We start from the raw sequence: 23,898 nt of genomic DNA on the forward strand, positions 1-23,898 counted from the left end.
GGTCTTTACCACCTCCCCGGGGTGAGGGGCCACTTGTGTTCTAGACAAACTCCTGCCCCAAAAAGGTAACTGCTGCCCAAAGCTCATGTCCCTGGCCCGGGACCTGGTGCTGGCACTGCCGTTACGAGCCGTCCCGGCCAGGCCCTAGTGGGGCTCCGGGCTCCACAGCTACTTGCCCATGTCACAAAGCCCCCTCGGCTCCCGACTGTGCCCGCCAGCTCCTTGGCAACCCAGGTCCCTTGGGGGCCACAGATGGAGGGACGGGGGGTGCCAACAGGAACGGAGGGACACGGTGGGTGGGTGACTTCTCACTGCCTCCCTGCTTATGTAAGATCGTCAAACTCTCCAGCTGTCACTCTCAGCATCTCCAGGGACAGCCACGAGGCTGGGAGCGGGAGAGTCTGAGCCCTGTGGGCACCCGGGCGGCAGGGAGGCCGTGGGGTATTTCTGGCCACTATCACGTGGCCCGAAGTCCCCCAGGTACTCCCCGTCTCCTGCAGCTGTTCTGGGAGTCACGGGGGAGGCAGAGGGAACAGGTCTGGCCCCCATCGAGCAGCTCCGACCCTTGCTTGGGGGAAGAGACCTTCCAGGGAAAGATGCCTGGACACCCAGGTTGCTTTCTGCTAAATGCCAGGTGACCACACGGTCACCAAGAGCACTGGAAGCAAGGGGCTGGCTGGTCACCAAAAGACCCCCAGGTGTACAGGGACGGGCTTGGGGAGCACGAGGCCCCGCACCCCTGTTGCCTCCAGTCTTCCAGCTCCTCACTCTGTCGCCCTGGTCAAGCCTCGCTCTCTGGGCCAAGCAGGCCCAGCACCTGCTGGGGTGACCCTGGGGGCACGTGCAAACTCTGGCCTCTCCCCACCGTTTGGCCCCGCCTGGGCTGGGGCATCTGAGTGGGCAAAGGCGGCTGCCGACACGACCCCAGCCGCCCCCGCCCAGCCGTTCCGTCATGGTGGGGCACTGCAGCCTGCCTGTCCTCTCCCCTGCCACGTCCAACTGCCGGCAGGTGACTCAGAGGAGCGAGCTCGGCCGGACAGACCTCGACCCCCAAGGTCTCGCCCCAGCTTGGGGCACAGGCTCACTCGGCCGCCTTGCTGCCCCTGGCAAACGCTGCCGTGTGCACAGATGTAAAAAGTTTCTGGAATCTCTGTTCCAAATGTCCCTCAGGGATTACCTATGTCCTCTAAGATGGGGGCACCGGATCCCGGGTGGGAGAGGAATCGATTTTCCCGTGCATTCCCTTTGGTGCTGCTGCAATTGTTTTGACCCCCTGTGAGTATAACCCTTCCCATACGGATGAGCAAAACCAGTTCAAACGGTTCCCAAAGGCCACGCCCGGGCTGACCCCCTCCCACGCCTCCTCCAATGGCAGGCTCCCTGGGGTGCCGAGGCTCCCCCAGCCCCCCACTCGGGCCCCACACCCACCTTCAGGAAGTCTTCGAAGGTGATCCCCTCGTACACCTGATCGGGCTCCTGCGGGCAAGAGCACACGGCAGAGAGTGAGCGGCCGGTCCCGCCCGGCTGCCGCCAGGGTTGCCCACAGCCCCCAACGCACACCCAGGACGCAGATGGCCCGGGCTGCTCAGGTGGAATCGTGACAAAAAGGGGGAACATTCCAGATCGTTTGCCTCCAGCACCAGGCTAGTACCAGCCCGAGGATGGGAGGGAGACCAGTACCCCCTCCCCGGACCCCCCAGGGAGACTCTGAGGTCGAGGAGAGAGGCGCAGGGCTCGGCCACCAAAGATACCCCGTCACCCTGGGGCCCGGAACCGATAAGAACTGTTCCAGGCCACTGGGGCAAGGGGTAAGTGGACAAAGGGCCTGTGTGGCCCGCCCCTCGGGCCCCTGAGTCACCGTGACAGCGCCTGGCTGCCAGGGAGGTGGGGCTGGAGCTTGGCCACCACGAGGCCACTTCCGCCTGCCAGGAGCCTCCCCCCATTGAGTGCATTTAGCGGTGACAGTCTCCACCTGTGTCCTTCCTGCTCTGGGGACATGGGGGACCGTTTGAGGGGCCCCTGCCCCTTTCACCGACTCTCAGGACCCTACGACCAAGCCATGGAGAAGGGCCGGTCTATACACGCCGCTACGGAAAAGGCTCCGTGATGAGCACACGGTGGAAAAACAAACAAAACATCGACGGGAGCAGACAGATGTCTGCAGATCCCGTGTGCGCAAACGTTTTCCCAGACCGATGACCGGCCCCCCTGCCATCTGCCTGCGGACACGCGGGGGTCGCACAGAGATGAAGAGCCACCTCAGTTTGATTCCACTTTGCAGACAGGATCCTACTGTGTCGCCTGAGCTACAGTGCCGTGGCGTCAGCCTAGCTCACAGCAACCTCAAACTCCTGGGCCCAAGCGATCCTCCTGCCTCAGCCTCCCGTGTAGCTGGGACTACAGGCATGCGCCACCACGCCCGGCTAATTTTCCTTATTGTTTTAGAGATGGGGTCTCGCTCTTGCTCAGGCCGGTCGCTGTTGACGTTTAATACTGACTGATGCCAACCTCAAGACCGGCCACGAGGCGGGCCCTCTCCTCATGCCCATTTTACAGCTGAGGCCACTGGAGCCCCGGAGGGAGCCTGCCGGTCCAGCGGGGACCACGGAGCTGGCTCCACGTTCGTGAGGGCTGTTTCTGGTGGCAGGACTGTGCACCCTCTTTTTGTACTTTTTAAGAGAATTCTATAAAAACCGCCGGCTCTCAGCTGGCCCAGGCTAGCTCTGTCCCCAAGGGCTCTTTCCTCCTCTGTTCCCACTGGCCGGCACAGAGCAAAGTGGCTGTCCTCCCACTGCCGGGCCGGGCCAGCCCAGGCCCCCAGGCTGGGGAAGCTAATTACAGACAAGCCCCCCAATCCCCGGCCGGGGGTGGGGGCTGGGGAAGCCTCTGGGGCTGGAACCCCAGCAAGGCGGCCCCATCCTCGAGACCCCCAATCCTGCCCCCAGTGACAGCACTGCAAAGGGAGCCACAGCCCAGTCGATGGCCGCCTTTCGAAGTCCAAGTCCATAGCGGCGGGCACGGCGGGTCGTCTGTCTCTGGCAGTGCGGTCAGAGAGGCTGGTGTCCTCGGAGGCCAGACGGCATCAGAGCGACACTGCTGTGTGCACAGGGCGGGGACTGCACTGACCTGGGCGTTGTTTGCACCAGAAAACACGCACCAAAGGCAGGCGGGCAGGTGAGCACCCGCGTGGCGCTGCCTTCCCTCCCGGCTCCAGGCGGGGGGACGCACGCCCGGGGGTTTGGGGGGCCGGGCTCACCCGAGTCGCTTTATGCAGATCAGCAGCTGCCAGCTGCCAACGATTGCACTACAGCAAATTAAGAAAACCATCGCCGGTTGAAACCGGAGCAGGACAGGGAGCAATCTGAAGGAGGGGAGTGTAATTAAATCGAACGGGAACGGGGCCCCACAACCCCGCGGGAGATCCCTGCTCTCCCCTCCCAGGTCTCCAGCCCTCCCTCGGCGGTTACTTTGCTGAGTGGCTGGTTTCACCAAAGCCAGAGGCCTCCCCCAGGCCTGAAGAGCAGACAGATAAAATACAGGCCCAGGGCACGACCGCAGACCCCACCCGGGGCGCAGGCCTGGGCCGGTGGCCTCAAGTCCCCCAATCACAGGCTTGGGGCACAGACAGCGGGATCAGGCACGAAAACCCCCCTCCACCCGGCTGCGGTGAACACCAAGCCACGCAGGTGTCCAGAGGCGCTGCCACTTTAAACGCACAGGCGCGGAGAGGTGAGCGCGGCAGAGGGCCAACCTCTCTGGGAACAAAGCTGACACCCAGATGGTCACCTGCCCACCTGAGTGGTCCCCAGGGCTTAGAGTCGCTGGGTGGGGGCCTGGCAGGGCTGCACCCATCCGTACAAGAGGGAGACCAGCCAGCACAGGAAAGATCACGAGGTCCAGAAAATTCTTTATATATTCTCTGTGCCTCGGTTTCCCCACCTATAAAATTGAAGCTAAAAATTTACGAAACGATGTACAAGAAGGGACCAAGCTTCTCTCTTCCTGCCTCATTTACATGCCGCCCCCACCTCGGTCCCTCGGCCAGACCTCAGACAGGGGCTTCCCCCAGCCCAGAACTCCCTGCTGATCCTGGCCCCAGGGCCACACGCGGACTCGAGTCCCTGGGTAGGAGGCGGGCTAATTATGCGGCGCCTGCGCTGTCCTCCGAGCAGGCCCGGCCGGGTGCCAGCTGCTGCCCGTGAGAGACGATGGGGCCGGGGCTGCTCAGTGGGGCTCCTGGACCCCAAAGCCCAGCGGCCTCGAACCCCGCTTCCGGCGTCACCCGGCTCTCGGGGCCGGGGCCCAGGGTCTCGGGGGACAGGAGGAGCCGGGGAGGCTTCTGAGCTCGCAGGCCGCCGTGAGGACGGTGGGCAGGACCCCCGGCCCCGCCCGCGTGGGGGACTCACCATCTGCCCCACGCACACGCTGGCCGCCTCCATCATGGCCCCGTCGGCGATGGAGCGCGCGGAGTCCTTCTCGATGTGGGGGTTCCCCGAGAGCAGCTCCTCCACCACCTGGCGCGGGCAGAGACAAAGGGTGACCTCGGGCCGTCAAGGTCGCGGGCGGGAGGCGCCAGCAGCCCAGGGCGGGGCGGAGGAGCATACTTTACATTTCGATACTCCTCCAGCGTGATGCGGCCGTCGCTGTCCGAGTCGTACATGTGGAACAGGACTGGGCGCGGGGACAGGGCCGGTCAGGCGGGGCCAGGCCCTGCTCCTCCACCCCGAAACCTACGCCGAACCGAGCGAGAGACACCCACAGCGAAACCTCCAGGCCATGGCCTCGGGGCCTGACCTTACACGAGTGACCCGACTTCTGAGCCTCAGTTTCCCCACCTCTGAAATGGGAGTCACAGCCCTGTTCACCCCACGGTCTTGCAGGGGCTGGGAGCTAGAGCGGGTGGAGCGAGGGCTTGGCGCCCCGTGAGCGCGGAAGTGGCCGGCTCCTTTAACAGCCAGCCAAACGGGCGCTACTCCACCGTGTCACTCCCGACAGCCCCGGTGGGGGCCACCACCTCGGCAGGTACAGCTCACGGACTGAACGCCCACGGCCCGGCCTGGCGTTAGCGTCTCCTCGGGCTCCTTCACACCTACTGATGTCCTGCCGGCATGCGGTGGCCGGGAGCCAAAGGGGACGTGACCCCGAGAGCCAGAGGGGACGTGACCCCGAGAGCCAGAGGGGACGTGACCCCGGGGGCCGGAGCCGTCCCAACACTCTGCCGTGGCATGTGTCGAGCACCGACCAGCCCGCTTTCCCTCTCATCCTCACGCCGCCCCGGGAGACCAAGCCCCTTCCCAGACGGCTGTCGGGGCTCGCAGGAGCAGGGCGGGAAACCAGGGCCTCGGACCGGCTGCCCGGCTGCCCCCCAGCCCTGCACGCGCCCCTGTGCGCCCAGGGTCTGTGCGACCTCTCGAGCCGTAACCGACACTTCCATGTTCCTGGTGTCGCAGCCAGGCGGGAGGGCTGGGCTGGAACCCGGGTCCGATGGGACCAAGGGCCTCGTCCCCCCACATCCACCCTCGGGCCCCTCCTAGTCTCAGGAAGCCGCACGCTGCTGCGGCACGTCCGAGGGGGACGGAAGCCTCGAGTGGGGTGCGGGCTGGCACCTGCCACCCCCTGCCAACCCCCCCCAATGCACGGCCAGCCTCCTGCCCCCAGGGGACCCGGGACACGCACATCTCAGCTTCTCCTTCCGGTACAGCTCCACCTGCTCCTCCCCCAAGGTGGGGTCGATGGGCCGGAAGTAGGACATGATGGTCAGGAAGTCCTCGAAGTTGATCTCGTCCGCCAGGCCGCTGGGACCCTTGCGCAGGTTCCTAGGGGAGCGAGGAGGAGCGTGTCGGAGGCGGATCGGAACCGGCCCGCCCCCCGCCAGCAGCTCCCAAGCACTCGGCCCTGCGGGGCACAGGCTTCGCCGCGACGGCCGCCCCCCCCAAGTCCGGTTCCCCGAGAACCCGCTCTGCGGGACTCTGGGGTCCCACGGGCTTAGCCCACCCAGCCCCGCCCTCACGGAGCTCACCGTAGGGGACGGGGGGTTGGGAGGAGACAGACATTGCATAACGGCGGGTTCGGACGGGGACGGAGGGTGTGTCATGGTGCACACAGGTGAGCACTCACATATGGGGAAACTGAGGTACTAAGCAACCCAATAACTCACCCAAAGCACCCAAACTCGATCCTTCCTTTAGCTCAGGGGCTGGCACCTGCGGCCCATGGGCCAGTACGGCCTGTCACCTATTTCTGCACAACCCATGAACTCTAAGAGCTCACATCTTTGTTTTAATTTTTTTTTGTTTTGTTTTTTGAGAAAGAGTCTCACTCTGTTGCCTGGGCCAGAGTGCCGTGGCGTTAACCTAGCTCACAGCAGCCTCCAACTCCTGGGCTCAAGCGATCCTCCTGCCTCAGCCTCCCGAGTAGCTGGGACTACAGGCATGCGCCACCATGCCCGGCTAATTTTATTTTTTATATATTTTTAGTTGGCCAGATAATTTATATTTTTTAGTAGAGACAGGGTCTCACTCTTGCTCAGGCTGGTCTTGAACTCCTGACTTCGAGCAATCCTCCCGCCTCAGCCTCCCAGACTGCTAGGATTACAGGCGTGAGCCATCGTGCCCAGGTAAGAGTTCACATTTTTAAATGATTGAAAACTGTTAGCACCCCCAATAGTATTTCACAAGTGAAAATTACATGAAATTGGAATTTCAGTGTTCATAAAGTTTTATTGGCACACTGGAAGCAGCCACGCGTGCTCACTGTCTGCTTTCGTGCTACGGCGGCGAGTACTGAAGCTGCAGCGGCGACCACGTGGCCTGAGAAGCAGCCCAGAGACATTTACTCTCTTGCTTTTCTACAGAAAACATCGGTCAAGCCCTGCTCCATCAGCGCTTCCAAATTTCAGCCCAGCGATTGGCTGTAAGCAGCCGAGTGCTTTGCTGACCGCCCAAGTGCAAAGTCTGTTGATAACTGAAAGTTTTGTAATAAATCGGGGCAGATTTGAGGTTGTCCCTCTCAATGTGCTTTCTGGGGGCGGGGGTGGGGGGCAAGAAAGGGCTCGTGTTCCAGGCGGGCGCAGGGAGCGTGGGCCACGCCGGTGAGCCCCACGCCCGGCTCGGTCCCACGCAGAGCGGGGGCCCAGTGGGCCGACACGCCATCGGCTCGGTCCCGGCAGGGACACGCAGCTGTTGAGAAGACACCTTGCAGGTCGCTCCAAGTACCAGCTCCCGACTCACCGTCACCACACCCTCACCACTGACCGACTTTGACCGTGACGGTCTGGTGGCTGCAGGTGCCGAGGCCCCAAACTGTGGGCCTCCCGGGACGATCTGAGTCAACGGCCCGTGCCTGGACATTCTACTTGGGTCCCGGCATGAAGGACTGTTTGCAATTCTCTCTTTGGCGGTCCGTCCACGCCCTTTCGATAAATACCGTCGGCGGTGTCCACCGCACTTCACAGTTTGTAGATTGCCCCCTTCCGGGAGATTTTCCAGGAAGAGGTGGAGCCCCAATGTGGATTAGGGAAGGTGGATCGGGAGCCTCCCAATCCGCGGGGCGACACAGATCCCTCCCCAGACCCGGGAAGCCCAGTCCTGGCGTCCCCTTTGCCCTTCTGTCCTGCAAAGCTCCTGCCGCCCCTCCCAACAGACCTGCGTCACACTTCCTGCCTCAGTGGCACGGCCCAAGTTTGCAGAGCATAAAAATAGCCCCGGGCTTATCAGGCTCCTCCAGAGGCACTTGTCACTGCGGTCAGTTCACGTGTCCTTCCCGAGTGGCTGAGGCTGCAGCAGGGGGACTGAGATTAGCAGGGGGGGGGATGTGATAGCCCCCAGGGAAGGCAGGGCACACACGTGTCCTTGTCAAGGAAGGTCGACACCTGGGCAGCTTCAGCAGCAGGACCCGATGCAGGGAGGAGGGTCTCTCTCCCTCCGCGGGCCCCTGGGACGCCCGGACAAAGCGCCTGGAGCCAGGCACACCTGCTGTCCACTCCCAGGTCTCAAACAGGCCCCCAGGCTGGGATGGGAGGCTGGGAGTCGGGTGCCGCACCCCAAGCTGCGACCCAGCGGACGACAGGCAGCTTTTGTTCTTTTTGCAATGCCTGGTTCACAGTAAACCTTCCACTCCCTTAACCTGCCAGTTACCCTGTAAGGGAGGGCCCCGGGGGCAGGCACGGACCCCGCTCAAGATACCCCCAGACCTGCTCCCAAAGAGCCTCGGGCCCCTTTGCCCACACCCTGTCCCCTCGAGAGCGGCCGCTCGTGGAGGCCAGCACAGCAGACGCCTGGATCCCCCCGAGAGCTGAACCCGAAGTCCCGGGTCCGCCCAGGGCGGATGGCCCGAGTCAGAGTCCCAGGTCCCACAGGAGACAGCCAAGAGACCCGGGTCAGGTTTTGTTAAAGTCAAACCCCACGAAACGCATCGATCCTGTGTCTGGACAAGCACCTGTCCCTGTGGACCCCCTCCGCCACCCCGAGAGCCCCTTCCGTCCCTGCTCAACTCGACCACGCTCCATCCCGCCCAGGGAGGCAGGGTGGCTGGTACTGTCACCACGGCCATTTCATCCCCCACCTCAGTTTCCCCAGGACTGCTGGGACGCACCAGCCCTGGTCACACTCCTGCGCTGCCTCCTTGTCAACAGTGGGGTGACCTAGTGACTCACTTCTTTGTTTTGACGACAGGGACTCACTCTGTTGTCCAGACTAGAGTGCAGTGTCGTCAGCCTAGCTCACAGCAACCTCAAACTCCTGGGCTCAAGCAATCCTCCTGCCTCAGCCTCCCGAGTAGCTGGGACTACAGGCACGCGCCACCACGCCCGGCTAAGTTTTCTATTTTTAGTAGAGAGGGGGTCTCACTCTTGCTCAGGCTGGTCTCGAACTCCTGGCCTCAAGTGATCCCCCATCCTCAGCCTCCTAAAGTGCTGGGACTACAGGCATGAGCCACCGCGCCCGGCCTGAATGACTCACTCCTAATGAGGAGACACAGCAAAAGGGACGAGGCAGCACCTCCAAGGTTTGGTTACAAAAAGATGGTGGCTTCCACCTTGGGTCCCTCCCACTCCCGGTTCTGTTTGGACACCTAGGGTCTGGAGGACGCAGCTGCCGTGCCTCTAGCAGCTCTGTGGAGAGGCCCAGAAGATGCCACCAGCCACAGGAGCGAGCCTGGAAGCATGAGCCTTGAGGGGCCACCTCAGCCCCAGCTGTCACCCCGGCTGCAGCCCGCCAGAGCTGAGCCCGAGAACCTCCCGCCCAGCTCCGCTGCAGCTGGACCCCTGGACGCAAAGGGGTGGGATAATAAACGTTTGCTGTTTTAAAGTAATACTGGGGGCCACTTGCCACGCAGCCCCAGATGACTAACACAGCAGCCCAGAGTGCTCGAGGGAGTCGCCCAAAGTCACCCCGCTACGCATCCATGACTGCCTGGCCCCAGCCCCATGCGCCCGCCCGGCCCGGCCCCTCTTATGTGCATCAGCGTAAGGACTGTCCTGCGCACGTCAGTACTGTGCGAAGTCACTCGGGACAAGGCGCCTGCCGCCCCCGGTCAGGGAGAAGAGCCCACCTGTTGTCAAAGAAGGCACGAACGATTTTGGATCGGATCGGGTTGAGCTCCAGGTCGGGGACGTTGTTGAAGTTCTCCTTGCTGGTTTCCGAGGAGGAGAAACACCGAGAAAAGAAAGAACAGAGAGACGTCAGCCGGCGTTTTCACCAGGTATCCAGCTGCACTTTTGAGCCTCCACCGGGCTCACGGGACCCCGTGGGGCGTCAGACAGGGCTGGGACGCGCCCTAGTCAGCCGTCCCCTCCTCTGACCTTGAGCCCGGCGACAGCGGGGAGGACTTGGAGGGTCAAGGTACTTTGGAGAATCCAGGACACGTGGCAGACGTCCACGTGCAGGAAAACGCCCACATGCGGGACCCGCGCCCCGGCCTGGGGGCTCGATCCCAGCGGGGAAGCTCTGCATGGGCCACCCTGGTGCTGGCCTAGAGCGCGGGGACACGGTCTGGCAGGTCCTCAAAGGCCAAGCATGCCTCTATCACCCAGCAAGTGCGCTCCCAGGCGTGTGAAAACCCGCACACACGTTCCCTATGTAGCAGTGTGTTCTCACGACGGCCGTAAGGCAGGAACGCTCAAACGTCAACCGGTAACGGGACAGATACAACGTGGTACGGCCAGTGGAACATTCTCTGGCTGTGAGAAGGACCGCGGTACTGCCACCTGCCACAGCACAGGTGACCCCTGAACACACTGTGCTGAATGAAGCCACCAGCTGCAGACGGTCCCATAGCACACGATTCGGTTTCTGCGAACTAGGTAAAGCCTGGCACGGAGGCAGGCCGTGGCTGTCAGGGGCTGGGGGCGGGGGGGGGGACCGGGGGTGCTGGCTGAGGGTGCCAGTTTCTTTTTGGGGTGATGAAAATGTCCTAAAGTTGTCTGTGGTGCTGGATGCAGAACTCTGCAAAACACACTAAATTGTACGTTTTGGTGGGTCGGTTGTGTGGTATGTGAATTTCAGTAAAGCTGTTAGATTAAAAACAGCTCCTGGCTTGGGGCAGGGGCGGGGGACGTTGGGACAGGGACGCCCTGCAGCTGGCACAGGTGCTGCTGGGTCCTGGGCCGTCCCCCGGCCCCCGCCCTGCTCCCCCACCTGCCGCAGGTGGCCACACCACGCGCTCTGTTCCCTGCTCACGTTTTGCTCTGCTCCACGGACCGCCGTGGCCGGTGGCCTTGGAAGGGACTCACCAGGGCAACGGCTGGTGATGCCGGGAACCAAGGAGGCACGTCCAGGGGTGCAAGGACGTCAGCCACCAGGAATGAGACTGTCCCGGGTGGGGACAGTCAGAACCACGGCAGGCGCGTGCTGGGAGGGGCAGGAGCCACGTGCACGGAGGACTCAACAGGTTCCGGCTGGAAGGTTCCATAGACACCTGGCCGGCCCGTCCTGCCCCCACCCTACAGATGGGCAGGCTGAGGCCCCGACAGGCATAAGCAGGACGCGGCCCTGTCCCCGGGTCCCTGTGTGTTCTCCCGCCCCCGTCGGCGGCCTCCTGCCCCGAGTCCGGCCACACTCAGGGCACGCCGCCGTTCCGGATTCACAGGCACCCAGTCCCGAAGAAAGGACCCTCGGGACGGCCGGCCCAGAGCGATGGGGCGTTTCTTGGCCGTAAAAAAATAATGCAGTATGTTTTTGGCCATAAAAAGGAATGACGCTCCGATCCATGCCACGGCACGGACCAACCTGGAACACAGCGTGCTGAGTGACAGAAGCCAGACACGCAGGCCACCTGGAGACAGAGACCCACGGAGACAGCGAGTAGAGCTGTGGTTTCCAGGGGCTGGGGACACGGGTGACGGCTCTGGTGTGGGGTGTCCTTCTGTGGGGTTCCAAAATGGACCACACGCTTTAAGTGAGCGAACTGGATAATATGTGAATTACATCCCCAAAGCACTGTTAAAATTTTCTAATTAGTCTGTTAAACAAAACAGAAAAGGACCACCGCACTGTGACTCCGTTTATATAAAGAACGAAAATTGCCGACACAGGTCAGGTGTGGTGACTCACACCTGTAACCCTAGCACTCTGGGAGGCTGAGGCAGGAGGATCACTTGAGGTCATGAGTTCGAGACCAGCTTGAGCAAGAGTGAGACCCCGTCTCTACTGAAAATAGACACATCAGCCGGGCATGGTGGTGCACACCTGTAGTCCCAGCTACTGGGGAGGCTGAGGCAGGAGGATCGCTGAGCCCAGGAGGTGGAAGTTGCAGTGAGCTGTGATAACGCCACTGCAGTCTAGATGGGGTGACAGAGTGAGACTCTGTCTCAAAAAAAAAAAAAAAAAAGAAAGGAAAAAAAAGAAAAAAACGGTACCAAGACAAAGAGATGCAGCTGGAAGTCAGGATGACGGTTAAGCACACTTGGGGAGGGGGACAGCCAGGAAGAAAGTCCCTCCCCATGTGACATGCACGCTTTTCTACACGTCACAGCCACTGTCCCCCCCTCCCCCCACACTTCTCATTAGCGGCCACAGGAGGAGACAGAACAGAGACCGGAGCCCCAGATGAGCCGAGGTTACCAGGGGAGACGACCCGACTCTACAAACCACTCTCAGATGACGGTAACAGCTCATAATAGCCGTGCAAATGACGAGGCCCGTGCAATCTTGTTTCCCCGGGTAACACCCTACCAGGGCCCCTGCCGTCCCTGACACGGAAGGGTCAGCCCAGAGAGGTTCGGTGACCCGCCCAGGCTCACCCAGCCGGGTGTGGGAGTCGGCCTGGAAGTGGGCAGAGCGCAGCCCCGACGCCCTGCTGCCCCGGCTCCTCGGCTGCCCGGGGTCTGCTTGCAAAGCCCAGAGCCCAGGCGGAGATCTGGCCTGCACTGGCTGGAGGGGACTTGGCTCCTGCTAAGCCCTCCTGGGCCTCGGTGTTCTCATCTGTGGGGTGGGCACAGCCTCTGGACTCAGACTTGGCTTCCCCCCTGTCCTGCCACCCGAGACAAGTGACTCTGCCCCTCTGGCCTCGGTCTGCCCCTGGAAACAGGAGCCCCACGGGGCTGTCGAACAGTTTAGAGACAAAGGGAAGGTGGCCACAGGCCATGGGCTTCGCTGCCCCTCTGGCCCATCCGGAGCCTGTGCCAGGCGTCCAGACCCTGCAGCCGGGGGCCGACAGGGAAGAGCAGAGGCCAACGTCCCTCGAGGGAGTGAGGGAGGAAGAAACCGCCTCGAGAGCCTGCCCCGGGTGTCCAGAGAACAAATTAATCCCACGCAAGAGACATCTTTTCCCACCGACCTGCGGGACTGGACGGTGGGGACCGGGTCGGTCCCCCGGGTACTGGCCCCGACTCCCAGCAGATGCCCTGGAAGCCCAGCTGCCCGGGCTCCGTCCCCACGGGGACCTCCCCTCCCCCCCACCACGGGCACCGACTCCCAGAGCCTCAGTCTCCATCTGTGAGATGGGCGCAGACCTGAGCTTCCCGTGTCAAAGAGCACGGCGCAGGGTCTCACGGGGGTAGGGGCTGCGGGCCCAGCATGCAAGTGGGGAACGTGGGAATATCCAGGTGGCATCTCGGGGTGAGAGAGAGAAACGAGTCCACGTAAGGTACTTATTAGCAAACGGCCAGACGCACAGTGAGCCCGAATTTCAAAATAACGTCAACGATGGCAGCAGCAACAGTCGTAGTAACAGCAGCTAACCTACTAACACAGGCGTGCAAGGTGTCCGAGAGCTTTTCATCACTGGTAAGGGCTCACGACAACTCCATAGGTAGGTACTTATCCTCATTTTAAAGATGAGGAAACTGAGGCAGAGAGGTGACGCGCCAGGCCTGGGAGCGGCAGCCGGTGAGCGCGAGGTCTGGCTGTGTGTTCTCAGGGACGGTCCCTGCACCTGCCACCCTCCCTTCCCCACCAGGAGCGAGCGGGCCACGGCAAGGGCGTCCTGTTGTCCTTGAAATGAAACACAGACCTGCGCTGTGACCCCACACCCATCCCTGTCCCCTGAACCCCCGACTCGCGTGGGCGCCGCCCACCCAGAACCAGCCCAGGACTCGCCACTTCCCTCCCCTCCTCCCTCCATGCCTCCCAAATCCCCAGCCCGCCATCGACTCTCCCCTGGGCGCCCCAACGGCCTCCTCCCCGGCTGTCCCGGACCCAGGCTCATGGCGCCGACAGGAAGATGCCATGCAAGTGTCACTTCTCCGCTCGACACGTCCCAGCCCCACCAGCGGGAGTCAGAGTCTCCGAGGCCGCTCTGTGTCCTGCAGGCCCTGCACGGCCGGGCCCCTGCTGCCTCAGTCTCCCCTGTTCCTTCTGCCCAGGTCACGTGGACATTCTTGCCGTTCCCTGCCTCAGGGCTCTCGCACATGCTGTTCCTCCTTTCTAGAACGCTCCTTCCCTAACGCAGCATGTCTCAGCCTCGGCTCTGGGGGCGCTCGGGCTGGACGGCTGTCTTGGGGCCTCTGCCCACTGGGCGCCGGTGGCTCCCCCACCCCCGCTGTGACAACCAACACGTCTCCAGACAGCGTCAAATGTCCCACGGGCTGGAGAACCTCCCTCCTTCAGGTCCCTGCTCAAACGTCGCTTTTCCCACGTGGCCTTTCCTGACACCCCATTCACACTCCCACCGCCCCATCCCCCGTTCTCTGCGATGTACCCAGCACTGCCGCTTCCGGCTCCCGACCAGGGCCCCGGGGGGGTCGTACCTGTCTCGTCCACCTCTGCGGCACCTACAACGGCGCCTGGCACACGGAAGGTGCCCGAACGCTTGTGTCCGAGTCACTCCACCGCAATAAGCAAACGCCAAGTGCCAGGGAGAAGCAGGGGCCCGGCGAGGGGCAGGGACAGGGGCGAGAAGGCGCTTGCCCAGGAGGAACGGTCTCGGTGACACTGCCCCGGCTTCCGAAGAAGTGGCACCTGCCAGGGGCTGAGGGACCTGGGCTTTCTCGCCAGAGTCTCTTGTGCAAAGACCTGGGGATGGGAGAACCGCCTGGTGCATCTGGACAACCCTGGGCACTCCGGAACATTCAGCAAGTAAGAGGCCAGCAGCTCTCCAACATTCACACGCACAGGGACCCCCGGGCGTCCCGGTGCGATCGAGGCAGGCTCGGGCTCAGCAGGGCTGGGGCCGGAGAGACCCGAGTCTCTGACACGCTCCCAGGCGACCACGTGGATGCCGCCAGCCCAGGGACCGCACTTTGAGTAGCTGGCACTGCCTGGGAAGACACGCGATAGACGAGATGTGGTTTCTGCCTTCAAGGGTCCCCATGGGCCTCAGTTTCCCCAACGTGGCAAACACCAAATGCTGAACAGTGAGCGCAGGGCGGGGGCGCGGGGAGCTGGGCAGGCAGCCCTGCGGGGCCGCACAGAGCTGGGAGTGGGAGCTCCGGCCCGAGTTCTAAGCTTGGGGTCTGTAGGCCCACGGTGGGGCGGGGGGCGCCCGGCAAGCTCAGGGCCCACAGAGACAACCCTGCAGTCGGCCTGGGCCTCAGAAGCCACCGGAAACCACATCACGAGGCCTGAGGAAGAACCCAGTGTGGCCCTCGGTGCTGGCTCTTTTTTTAGTCTTGTCCCTCCCTTGTGGGCTGGTCACCCATCCTGTCCTCTTCCTCCGTCCCCAGTGGGGCTTCTCGGCCGGGGCCTGGGCGGGAGCCGGCGCCCAAGAACAGCCGTCTAGTTCCCTCTTTTGGGGGGACAGAGACTCGCTCTGTCGTCCTGGGTGGAGTCAGTGGCGTCATCACAGTTCACTGCAGCCTCAAACTCCTGCCTGTCCCCGAGCAGCTGGGACTACAGGCGCACTACCAGCCCGGCTAGTTTTTCTGTTTTTTCTAGATGGGGTCTCGCCCTCGCTCAGACCGGCGTTTCTGCTTTTAAAGAAAGATCGCACGACCAGAAGGAAGGAAGTGGCGAGTGAGGAAGTGCACGGGGCAGTTAGAGCCGGCGCAGGGACCCCGGCGCTGGCGTTCAGGCCCCCCGCCCCCACCAGCTGTGTGACTATGGCTCAGTCACTCTGCCTCTCTGGGCCTCATGTGCTGGCCTATAAAATGGGATCGTTATTGCCGCCACCCATGGGTGTGTGGGGGTGATTAAACGTCACCAGGCTTAGCGCAGTCTGGCACTATGAGAGCCTTTCGGGGCTCAAGGGGGACATTTTAACACCCCCCCCGGGGGGCGCAGGCTCCCTGGGAGGAGGGGAGGGAGGTGTGTGCTCCTGGAGCCCGAGTGGGCAACTCTGCCATCCTGGAGGTCACTGCAGCTGGACCACTGGCCGCGGACAGCAGCGATCTGCCCCCACCCTGGACCGCAGCCCAGCCAGCCCCCACAGCTGTCACCTGCACTGAGCCACCTTCAGCCAAGCAGGTCCAACCAACCCAGTGCGCACCCGGGGGCAGGTAGGGGCGGAGGAAGGAAAATAAGCCAGAAACTGACCTTTATGGGGCAATAAACTGGGATCAAACGCCTCCCGGCCTGTCCCAGGTCTGGGCTCAAGGACTGTCCTGTTTGTCAAAAGGGAGGCCGGCGGGTCCCCAACTCGCCAGCTGTCCTCTGACCTTCAGCAGCCAGGCTGACCCCGCCGGAGCCCCCTCCCCTCTTCTCGCCATTGGGCCTCTGCCTCAGCGCAGCTTCCCCAGGCCTCCCCCCATGTCCCCGGCCCTTCTCCCCCCTCGGGTCCCAGAAGGCACACCGTCACCCCCTTCGCTTCTCAGATTTCTCGGGACAGAGAACTCGCTCGCTCGCTGCTCCTTCCCCCTCTGGCTGCGACTCACCCTCACAGGCCAGCGTGGAAGCCCCAGGAGGGAGGGACAGTGTCACCTTCTCACCACGGAGTCCTCAGCCCGCAGGACAGGCCGGACACCTGCCCCTTTGTAATCAAGGACCCTATCGGGGGAGAGGACCTCGTGAACACGCCGTACGCACAAGGCCACTCGGAAAGCTGCTTCCCGCTTCGGGGACACCTCGGGGACCCGCTGTCACACCACACGCACTCCTCGGGGGCCTCTTCCTCTCATCTGCCCCCGCACCCTGCCCTGGACAGACGGGAGAGCCCTGGCTGCCTCGAGCGACCATCCCTTCTGGGCAGCCCTATAGGCCGCTGCGGATTTTCCCTTTTGAATGAACGGGCACCCTCTCAGCCCAAGCGTGACGGGGAGGACCAGCTAACTCTGGGGACCGGGCAGGCGCAGACGACAGCGTCAGGCCCGAGGAGCCGGGCAGGGCCTCGGCGACTTCCCGTTGCCAGCACAGGGCTTCCGACAAACGTCTTCACGTTTCCGACAGGTGAAAAGCAAAGTGGCTGGGTCAAAAGGGGACTTCACTCTGGGGGGGACAAACATCATCGCAACAGTCTGGGGGCTACGGCTCTTGTAACAACCAGCTTTGCTTTTGAACCCCGGCCCTACTTGTGAGATCGGAACTGCTTTTTCAGCCTCAGTTTCTTAACCTGTAATATAGGGATGAAGGGTGCGACCCTCTAGGGGTTCCTGAGACCACGCAAGGGAGCATCGAGACCGGTGCCCGAAACCTGTCAGCACTCAGCCGATGGTGGCCGGGGCTTCTGTTCACACACACACACGCCCCCGTGCTAACTTCCAAGGGGACGAAGGGAGGGCAAGGAAAACATGACCCAGGCTCGGGACATCCTGCCGATGCCCCAACGTCTGGCCAATCGGGGCGCGGCTCCGCACTTTGGTGGCGCTAACCCCGGCCACGGCGCCCTTGCATCTTCCCCGGGCCTGTCTGTGGTCGCGCCCATCCCAGGAATCGCTCCACGTCCGATGGCTTGATGGATCTAAAAATACTTTCTAATGTGGCTCTATCTAATCAAGTCTCCGAATGACCTGCACCGCGGTGTCCGCAGGACTCCATAACATCTATTTCTGGGTGTCTGCGGGCCTGCAGGGGTGCCAGCAGGAAGTTAAAAACTGCCATTTAGGACACTCACCACTTCACAGAGGCCCAACTAGGGAGAGCAAAGAAATGCAAGACGCCACTGACTGTATTTTCTCCAGTATCAGAAATGATGAGCTTTTAGCAGGTTTACCTCTGCAGGGTCTCGTCTACTGGAAGGAGAGCTTCTGGGGACAGGGAGGGACATCTGCATGGTGAGGGCTCAAGCTATATCTAGTTTATTAGAGCTGCAAATTCAGAAACCCAATTCTTCTTTAAGCTTTTAAATGCAATTTATTAATCCTATGCGCCTCTATACAAACAAAGCCTGCGGTTTGCAGTGATCACTCTTAAGGGCCCTTCTGCACTCGAGGTACTCACAAGCCTTCTTGCGGGACACCAGTAAGTTCGTGGGCACCTTGGGTGTCTGCGAGGGAGGGGACAAGGGAGCTGCACCCCCCCGACACAGCCCCCGACAGATTGGACCGGGGTGCGAGGGGCCTCCACTGGGGAGCCCCAGTCAAAGCCTTTCTCACAGGGAGGAACGTCCCCACGAGAGAGCAACCCCTTTCCATGCTCAGAGAGCCCAGCAAGCCCCGGGCCTGCAGGACAGCGTCCCAGGGGTGTGCCTGGCGGTGGAGAGGTTGAAGGGACGGCCTGGGGTCCCTCAGATAACCCCGAGAGAAAGGGGACAGCCCTAGGGACCAGATCCCAAACCACGCCCGCTCTGGGGCAGACAGGCAGGAAATCCCATAGGAACATTAAGGAGCTGCCGGATGCCCCTTTCTCTAGGCCTGGAGTGGGGATTAGGGTTAGGCGAAGCAGTTCCGGAGGCTGGGAGGAGGCCCTGCACGGAGGCCTGTTTGCATAAGACACGATGATACTCGGGCTGCTCCAAAGCTCTGGGGCCAGGGCAGCGGTGATGGGAATTACAAACACGCCTCCCTCACGCCCCAACGACAAAGCAGGGAGACTGAGGTCCTGGGTCCTCGGAGATCACTTGCGAGCCAAGGCAGCGCCCCCGGCTTCCTGACCGCAGGCTCTCCAGGAGCTGCGTGGCCAGGTGCCCCGACTTCCCCATCTGTAAAATGGGGAGAGCGGGTGCTCCCACCACGACTCCCTTTGGGGTTTTGTGAGACTGAAACAACGTGTTTCTGCTGCGCAGCACGTAAAACAGGCTCAGCGACAGGCAACAGTTGCTACGCGCCAGGTCCCCGGCTAGATTCTTCTCCCCGGAGCACGGAAACCTGGCGGGAAGTACCGTTCGTCACAACAGGTCTCCTGTGTGCCACGCTCTGCAGGTCAGAAAGACCCGTAGTCTAGTCGTCACACTCGTTCTTCATTCCTTTGCTCTCTCATTGCTTCATTCATTCCCTCATTCACTCATTCATTCGACTGCTCCCAGAGCAGCTACTGTGTTGCAAGCCCTGGACCCAGCAGTCGGGCCAAGGAGGAAGACGGATCGGGTCCTGCCCCCCAAGAAGCCAGAGTCTGCTGGGGGAGGGGCGGGGGAGGGGGGCTGCAATTCTGTGCTGGGAGTGCTGGAAGGGGCACACCCAGGAGGCCGCCGTGTGGGCTCCAGGGCAGGAGAAGTGTCTTGGAGGAGGTTGTCCTAGGCAAAGCAGAGGCCAGCCTCTGCAGACCTTTGTGGGTCCCACATAAAGAGACCCGGATGGTACTTGGGAGCTACTGAGGGCTCTTGAGCAGAGGCCACTCCCTGGATCCTCCGAACCACCCTGCCAGGCAGACTTCATTGCTCAGAGCTTGTGCACGGACAGCTGTGACAAGAGCGATGCATATGGTGGTCCCGGGGTGCAGGAGGGAGGAAGACGGCTCGGGGTGGGAAGGCATGGCCAGCGTGGGAAGAAGGAACCCCACATCATCAGCCATCAGCCATGAGAGGCTGCCCATGCTCAGTGCCTGCAGGGGGGCGGGGGCGCCTCCGCCCAAGCAACCACAGAAGACCCACTGTGTGCTGTCCACGGTGCTGAGCGACCACAGCACTTGGAAATGCAAGAAACGTGGTCTCAGCCCCCCCCCCCCCCCAGGACCTGTGGGAGCAACACCTGCGCTGCAGCAAGATTCCCAGATGACTTGCACACACTCCGGCCGGAAAGCGATTGGTAGGGGGCGCTATTCCAGGACTCTTCCCAGGACCTAGGATGGGGCGCTAGGCAGTAAGCCGGGGGCTCACAGATCAGAGCCTAAAAGTGGGGGGCCTCCAATAGCGCTGCATCCTCCACCGCGCGCCCTGGGGAAGCCACCCAGCCTCCATCCCTGCCCCCGGGGGAAGCTGACCTGGGGCCCCACACCCTCACTGCTCGGGGGACAATTTGCATTTCCTGCCCCTGGCCACAGGGATTGGCTCAGACTCGGGCACATGACCCCATCAGAGCCAATGAGAAGCCAGACAACTTTCCCCTGGGCTGGGGGAGGGGGTAGGAAATGTACAATTAAAGGCCTAAACCCTAACTGTGTTTTTTAAGTCTGCCTTGCATACAATTAAATTGAGCCCAGGGACCACAAGAACCGTGAGGCCATCAGCATCTGAGCTTGTTGAAATGGAGGCCTTGAGAACACAATGCACTGGATTAACAATATGCCTTTGTTTAGACGGACCAGAGAAAGCAGATTCTTACACGCCAGTTTCCATGGAACCTGGGAGAAATTTAAGTCTGTCTCTGAAGGAGGAGGAAGTTTTCCGGGACTATTAAAAGGTTTGTTTTAAAGTTCCAACAACTGTAACCCTGAGACCTTGAATGTTTATTTTAAGAAACTACATCTGTTAGAGAATTTGCGGTAGAAATCTGTTCCCTGGAAGCTTCTGTCTGCTCGCTATGGTTTCAACTTGCAGCTTCCTCACCACTTTTGTAAGGATCAACTCACTGACGAGGACCTGTCACTAACCTGGCTCTAGATAACTCAGCCACCATCTAAGACAGGACACCCGCTCCAGTCATTCCTCCTCGTACAAAAGTAACCTAGACGGTGCCTGAAACATTAACGATCAAAATACTATGCAGAACGCCAACTTTCCTGGACAGAACTTTGACGCTGCCGCCCCCATCGTTCCTGGAACTAAGCCTGAGGAAGCAGAGTCTGATCATGACACCTGAGCCCCCGAGTCGGGCTGTGCCACCAGGACTGACCCCTCTTTGTGCGACAAGCAGTTGGCACCATCCTGGTATTTAGCGGGTCCTCGACGTGTGTCTGGGATTGCGAAGCTCGAGTCCAGGAGCACATTCCATCTGAGCAAGTCAGGGCAGGGCTGGGGGTGGCCGGATAGTTCTTCCTCTCTGCCCTGGCCGCCACTCTAGTTATAACTTAGAATTTTCTGATCTCAAAAGAAACAGAAGTGGCTCTGTCCCTCCTGTTTGGGGACTTTTTGACTCAGACCAGAAGCACCGAAACTACTTCAGGAAACGGGACAACACAGGGGATCTTCCAGAGCCACCCAGCACTCGGGGAGAGAAATAAATAGCACGCTGTGTCCCCAAGGGCCCCGGACCCGCCCAGCACCCACGCCCGGCCGCGGATCTTACCGAATGGTGGGCTGGTCTCCACTCAGCTGCTTAAACCTCCGGTGAAGCTGCTCGATCTGATCCGACGAGACTGACAACAAGAAAGAGAGAGAGCTATTGTGAATAACACTGCTATAAATAAAATAAAATAAAGAAAAAGAAAAAAAAGAGGGAGAGAAAAACATCAGTGAATACTGAACTCGGGGATATCCAAGGGGGGTCTGCCCCAGCCCCCCCGGCTGCACCTACTCACACAGCATCTCCCACCGTGGCAAAAATCAAACGCTAGATGAAGCAGGGAAAAAAAAAAAAAAGGATTTCCCATTCTTAGCAGTTACGCAGCTCTGGGGCTATGGGTTCCGACTCCCTTAATCGTCAGCAAACTGCTGTTACTAATGACAGCTCCTGGGACAGGGCAGTCCCGAACCAGCCTTTGTCCTTCCCGGACCCAGTGGTGAGCAACCGTGTCACCCACCTGACTTCCTCCCCTCCCACCTCCCACCCCTGCAGTGGGCTTTTCCTAGCTGAGAAAAGGGCTTCGTATAGTCTCAGACTGAGAGACGAGTGGGAAAGGGGAGAGGGGGGCTCAGGCTGCTGTTGGAAGTGATTCGGGGGGACCTGTAGGGAGAAAGATATGAAGAATCTTGTAGAGTGAAGAGATGGAGTTTTGATCATTGTTGCTGTGGGTAGCGTCTTTGGATTCCCCTGACAGGTTTGGAGCACCTAAGTACGGAAGTTTTATTACTATTATGTTCACTCTCGGGCCATGTTTCTGCGACAGAGCCGCCTCCGAGACCGGACCCTCTGGGTTCCGGGCTTTATCAGGGTTCCACCCACGCCCGAGAGCTCATCTGATGAATCGCAGCACATTCGACACCTGCACGCATTTCTCATTCCATCCTCAAGACAAGCCGGTAAGTGGTGGGTACGGCTATGTCAGCTTTATAATTTGCAAGCTGCAGCTCAGAGAGCCCTTCGGATCACCCGGGCAGAGGCAGAGCTGGGGCGCGGTTCCCAGTGGGTCCAACTCCAAAGCCAGCCCTTCCCACCTATCTGCCCAGAGCACCTTGGCGGTCAAGGCCTACGGGCCTGGTTCCTGGAACTGTATCCAGTTGAGGCAAACCTTTCCAAAGCAGGGCCGCGCTGGGTGGGCAGCTGTCACCTCCCGCCACAACGATCCCGGCATTCTCTCACCCTGCAAGCACTTTTCTCCTCTTCTTACACAGGCAGCTATTTTCTGGGGCCAACTAGACACTGCACTTCCTGCTCATTGTGTTTTGACCTCAGGCTCAAGCTGTGATTGCTTCAAGAATCGGCGGCTCAGAATTCTCAAGCATCCTTGGAAGCTAATTAGGCCTGCCAACCCGGACCCAGGGCTGGCAACATGCCGCGGGGCACGTGGCCACTGCTTAGCTCATCTGCCTCACACCATGGGGGGGGGTGTGTCCCCACATTACAGATGTAGACAACAACACTCAAAGGTTAGTTAGCTACTTGGGACAATTTCTACCCTTGTGGAGGAAAACAGGGCCATTGATATCACAGGTAGGCGAGCAAGGACACTGGCTTACTGCGTGGCCCAACAATCCCACATGCAGGTATGCACCCCAAAAAGTGCATGCCTGCTCCCTCAAGCATGCATCCAAGGATGTTCATGGTGGGACTATCTGAGATCACCCTAAACTGGAAACTCCCCACATGCTCACCAATGGCAGAATAAAATGCTAAAGTGTGGTATAGTCAAACAACAGAATAGTATACAGCAATGAAAATGGACAACACTTACAACATTGAGCAAAAGAGGCCAGATGTGGAGGAAAACATACTTTAATATTCTATTTCCACAAAACACAAAAACAGGAAAAACTCACCTACGAGGTCAAGATAGTGGATGCCCTTAGGAAGGGAACAGTGATTTGAATGGGGCATGACGGGGGCCTCTGGGTGCCGAGAATGTTCTAGATCTGGAGCCAGGTTACATAGCTGTGGTCTTAGAAACTGTAAGGAGCTGTATATATGCTTGTGAGTGACACGTTTTTCTAGATGTGTGTTATATCACAATAAAAAACTCACTCAAAAAAAAAATCTAATTCCACTTGGTAGAAATTTATCCTAAGAAAAAAAGACCCACAGGTACAAAAAGATGAATACATAAATGTGTTCACTTTGGATTCTTTAAAATAGCTTAAAATCAGACTCTGCCTAAGTGACTATCAAAAGCAGATTGGCCAAATACTTTATGGTATGTTTAGCCAAGTTAAAAAAAAAAAACATACTGCCGTTAAAAATGATAGTTGCGAATTTGACGTGGTAATGCATTCCATGTACAATGTTGTCCAAAAATAGCTTGCTACAAAAACAGCATGAACCCATGCTAGGGAAAATACGTAAATATACACAAATGTATATAAGTAACAAAAAATCCTAGAATTACTTCCCCTGAAATAAATAATCATAGCAATTATCTGGCAGCTCAATACTGGGATTTTTTTTTTTATAATTTATACTTTTTAAAATTTTTTTACTATGATAGCATTAAGAGCTCTTAGGTCTCGATACTGGGATTAAAGACTGTTTTGCTTTTGATTCATCTGTATTTTCCAATTGTTCCCTAATATATGATGTGTGTGTGTACATGTTAGTCATATGATATTAATAACATGTTTCAGCACACAACATGGTCCCATCTGGACAGCTGAGGATCCCATAAGTATTTATGGATATTAATGAGTCATTCATTGGCTGTGTGTCGTGTCCCGGGGACACCTTCTTTAATCCTTCCTATGACCCTACGAGGGATGCACTACTCCCATTTAACAGAACAAACTGAGGCTCAGAGGGGGCGTGGACATAGCTCGCTCAAGGTCACCGACCTTCAACGAGGCCGACCCACAATCTGATCTCAGTTTGTCAGGCAGAAAAAGCGTGTGGTTCTGTTTTGTGGGTTTTATTGTTTGTTTATTTTTCCACTGCCTCCCCCTTTGTGCGATCACAGGCAGTTCCTTGCCCTA

The 23,898-nt window shown here is 59.7% G+C and overlaps 1 protein-coding gene across 2 annotated transcripts in view; it reads right to left on the reverse strand.

Annotated features, from left to right (window-relative positions):
- The window catches only part of TESC (tescalcin), a 40,565-nt gene that overhangs the window by 1,151 nt on the left and 15,516 nt on the right, over positions 1-23,898 (reverse strand). The window contains exons 2-7 of one of the 2 annotated variants that reach the window (XR_012914251.1): positions 20,909-20,978; positions 9,550-9,630; positions 5,677-5,816; positions 4,605-4,671; positions 4,407-4,514; positions 1,429-1,476 (exon numbers count right to left, since the gene is read on the reverse strand). Coding sequence is in view for 1 of the 2 variants with exons in the window: in XM_012756654.3 (XP_012612108.2) it covers positions 1,429-1,476; positions 4,407-4,514; positions 4,610-4,671; positions 5,677-5,816; positions 9,550-9,630; positions 20,909-20,978 (509 nt within the window). In the remaining variant the exon portion in view is untranslated. The remainder of the gene's footprint in view (positions 1-1,428; positions 1,477-4,406; positions 4,515-4,604; positions 4,672-5,676; positions 5,817-9,549; positions 9,631-20,908; positions 20,979-23,898) is intronic. The other variant, XM_012756654.3, reaches the window with a different exon arrangement.

Source organism: Microcebus murinus, chromosome 22, assembly GCF_040939455.1.
Source record: "Microcebus murinus isolate Inina chromosome 22, M.murinus_Inina_mat1.0, whole genome shotgun sequence".
In the NCBI taxonomy this organism is placed as follows: Eukaryota; Metazoa; Chordata; class Mammalia; order Primates; family Cheirogaleidae; genus Microcebus; species Microcebus murinus.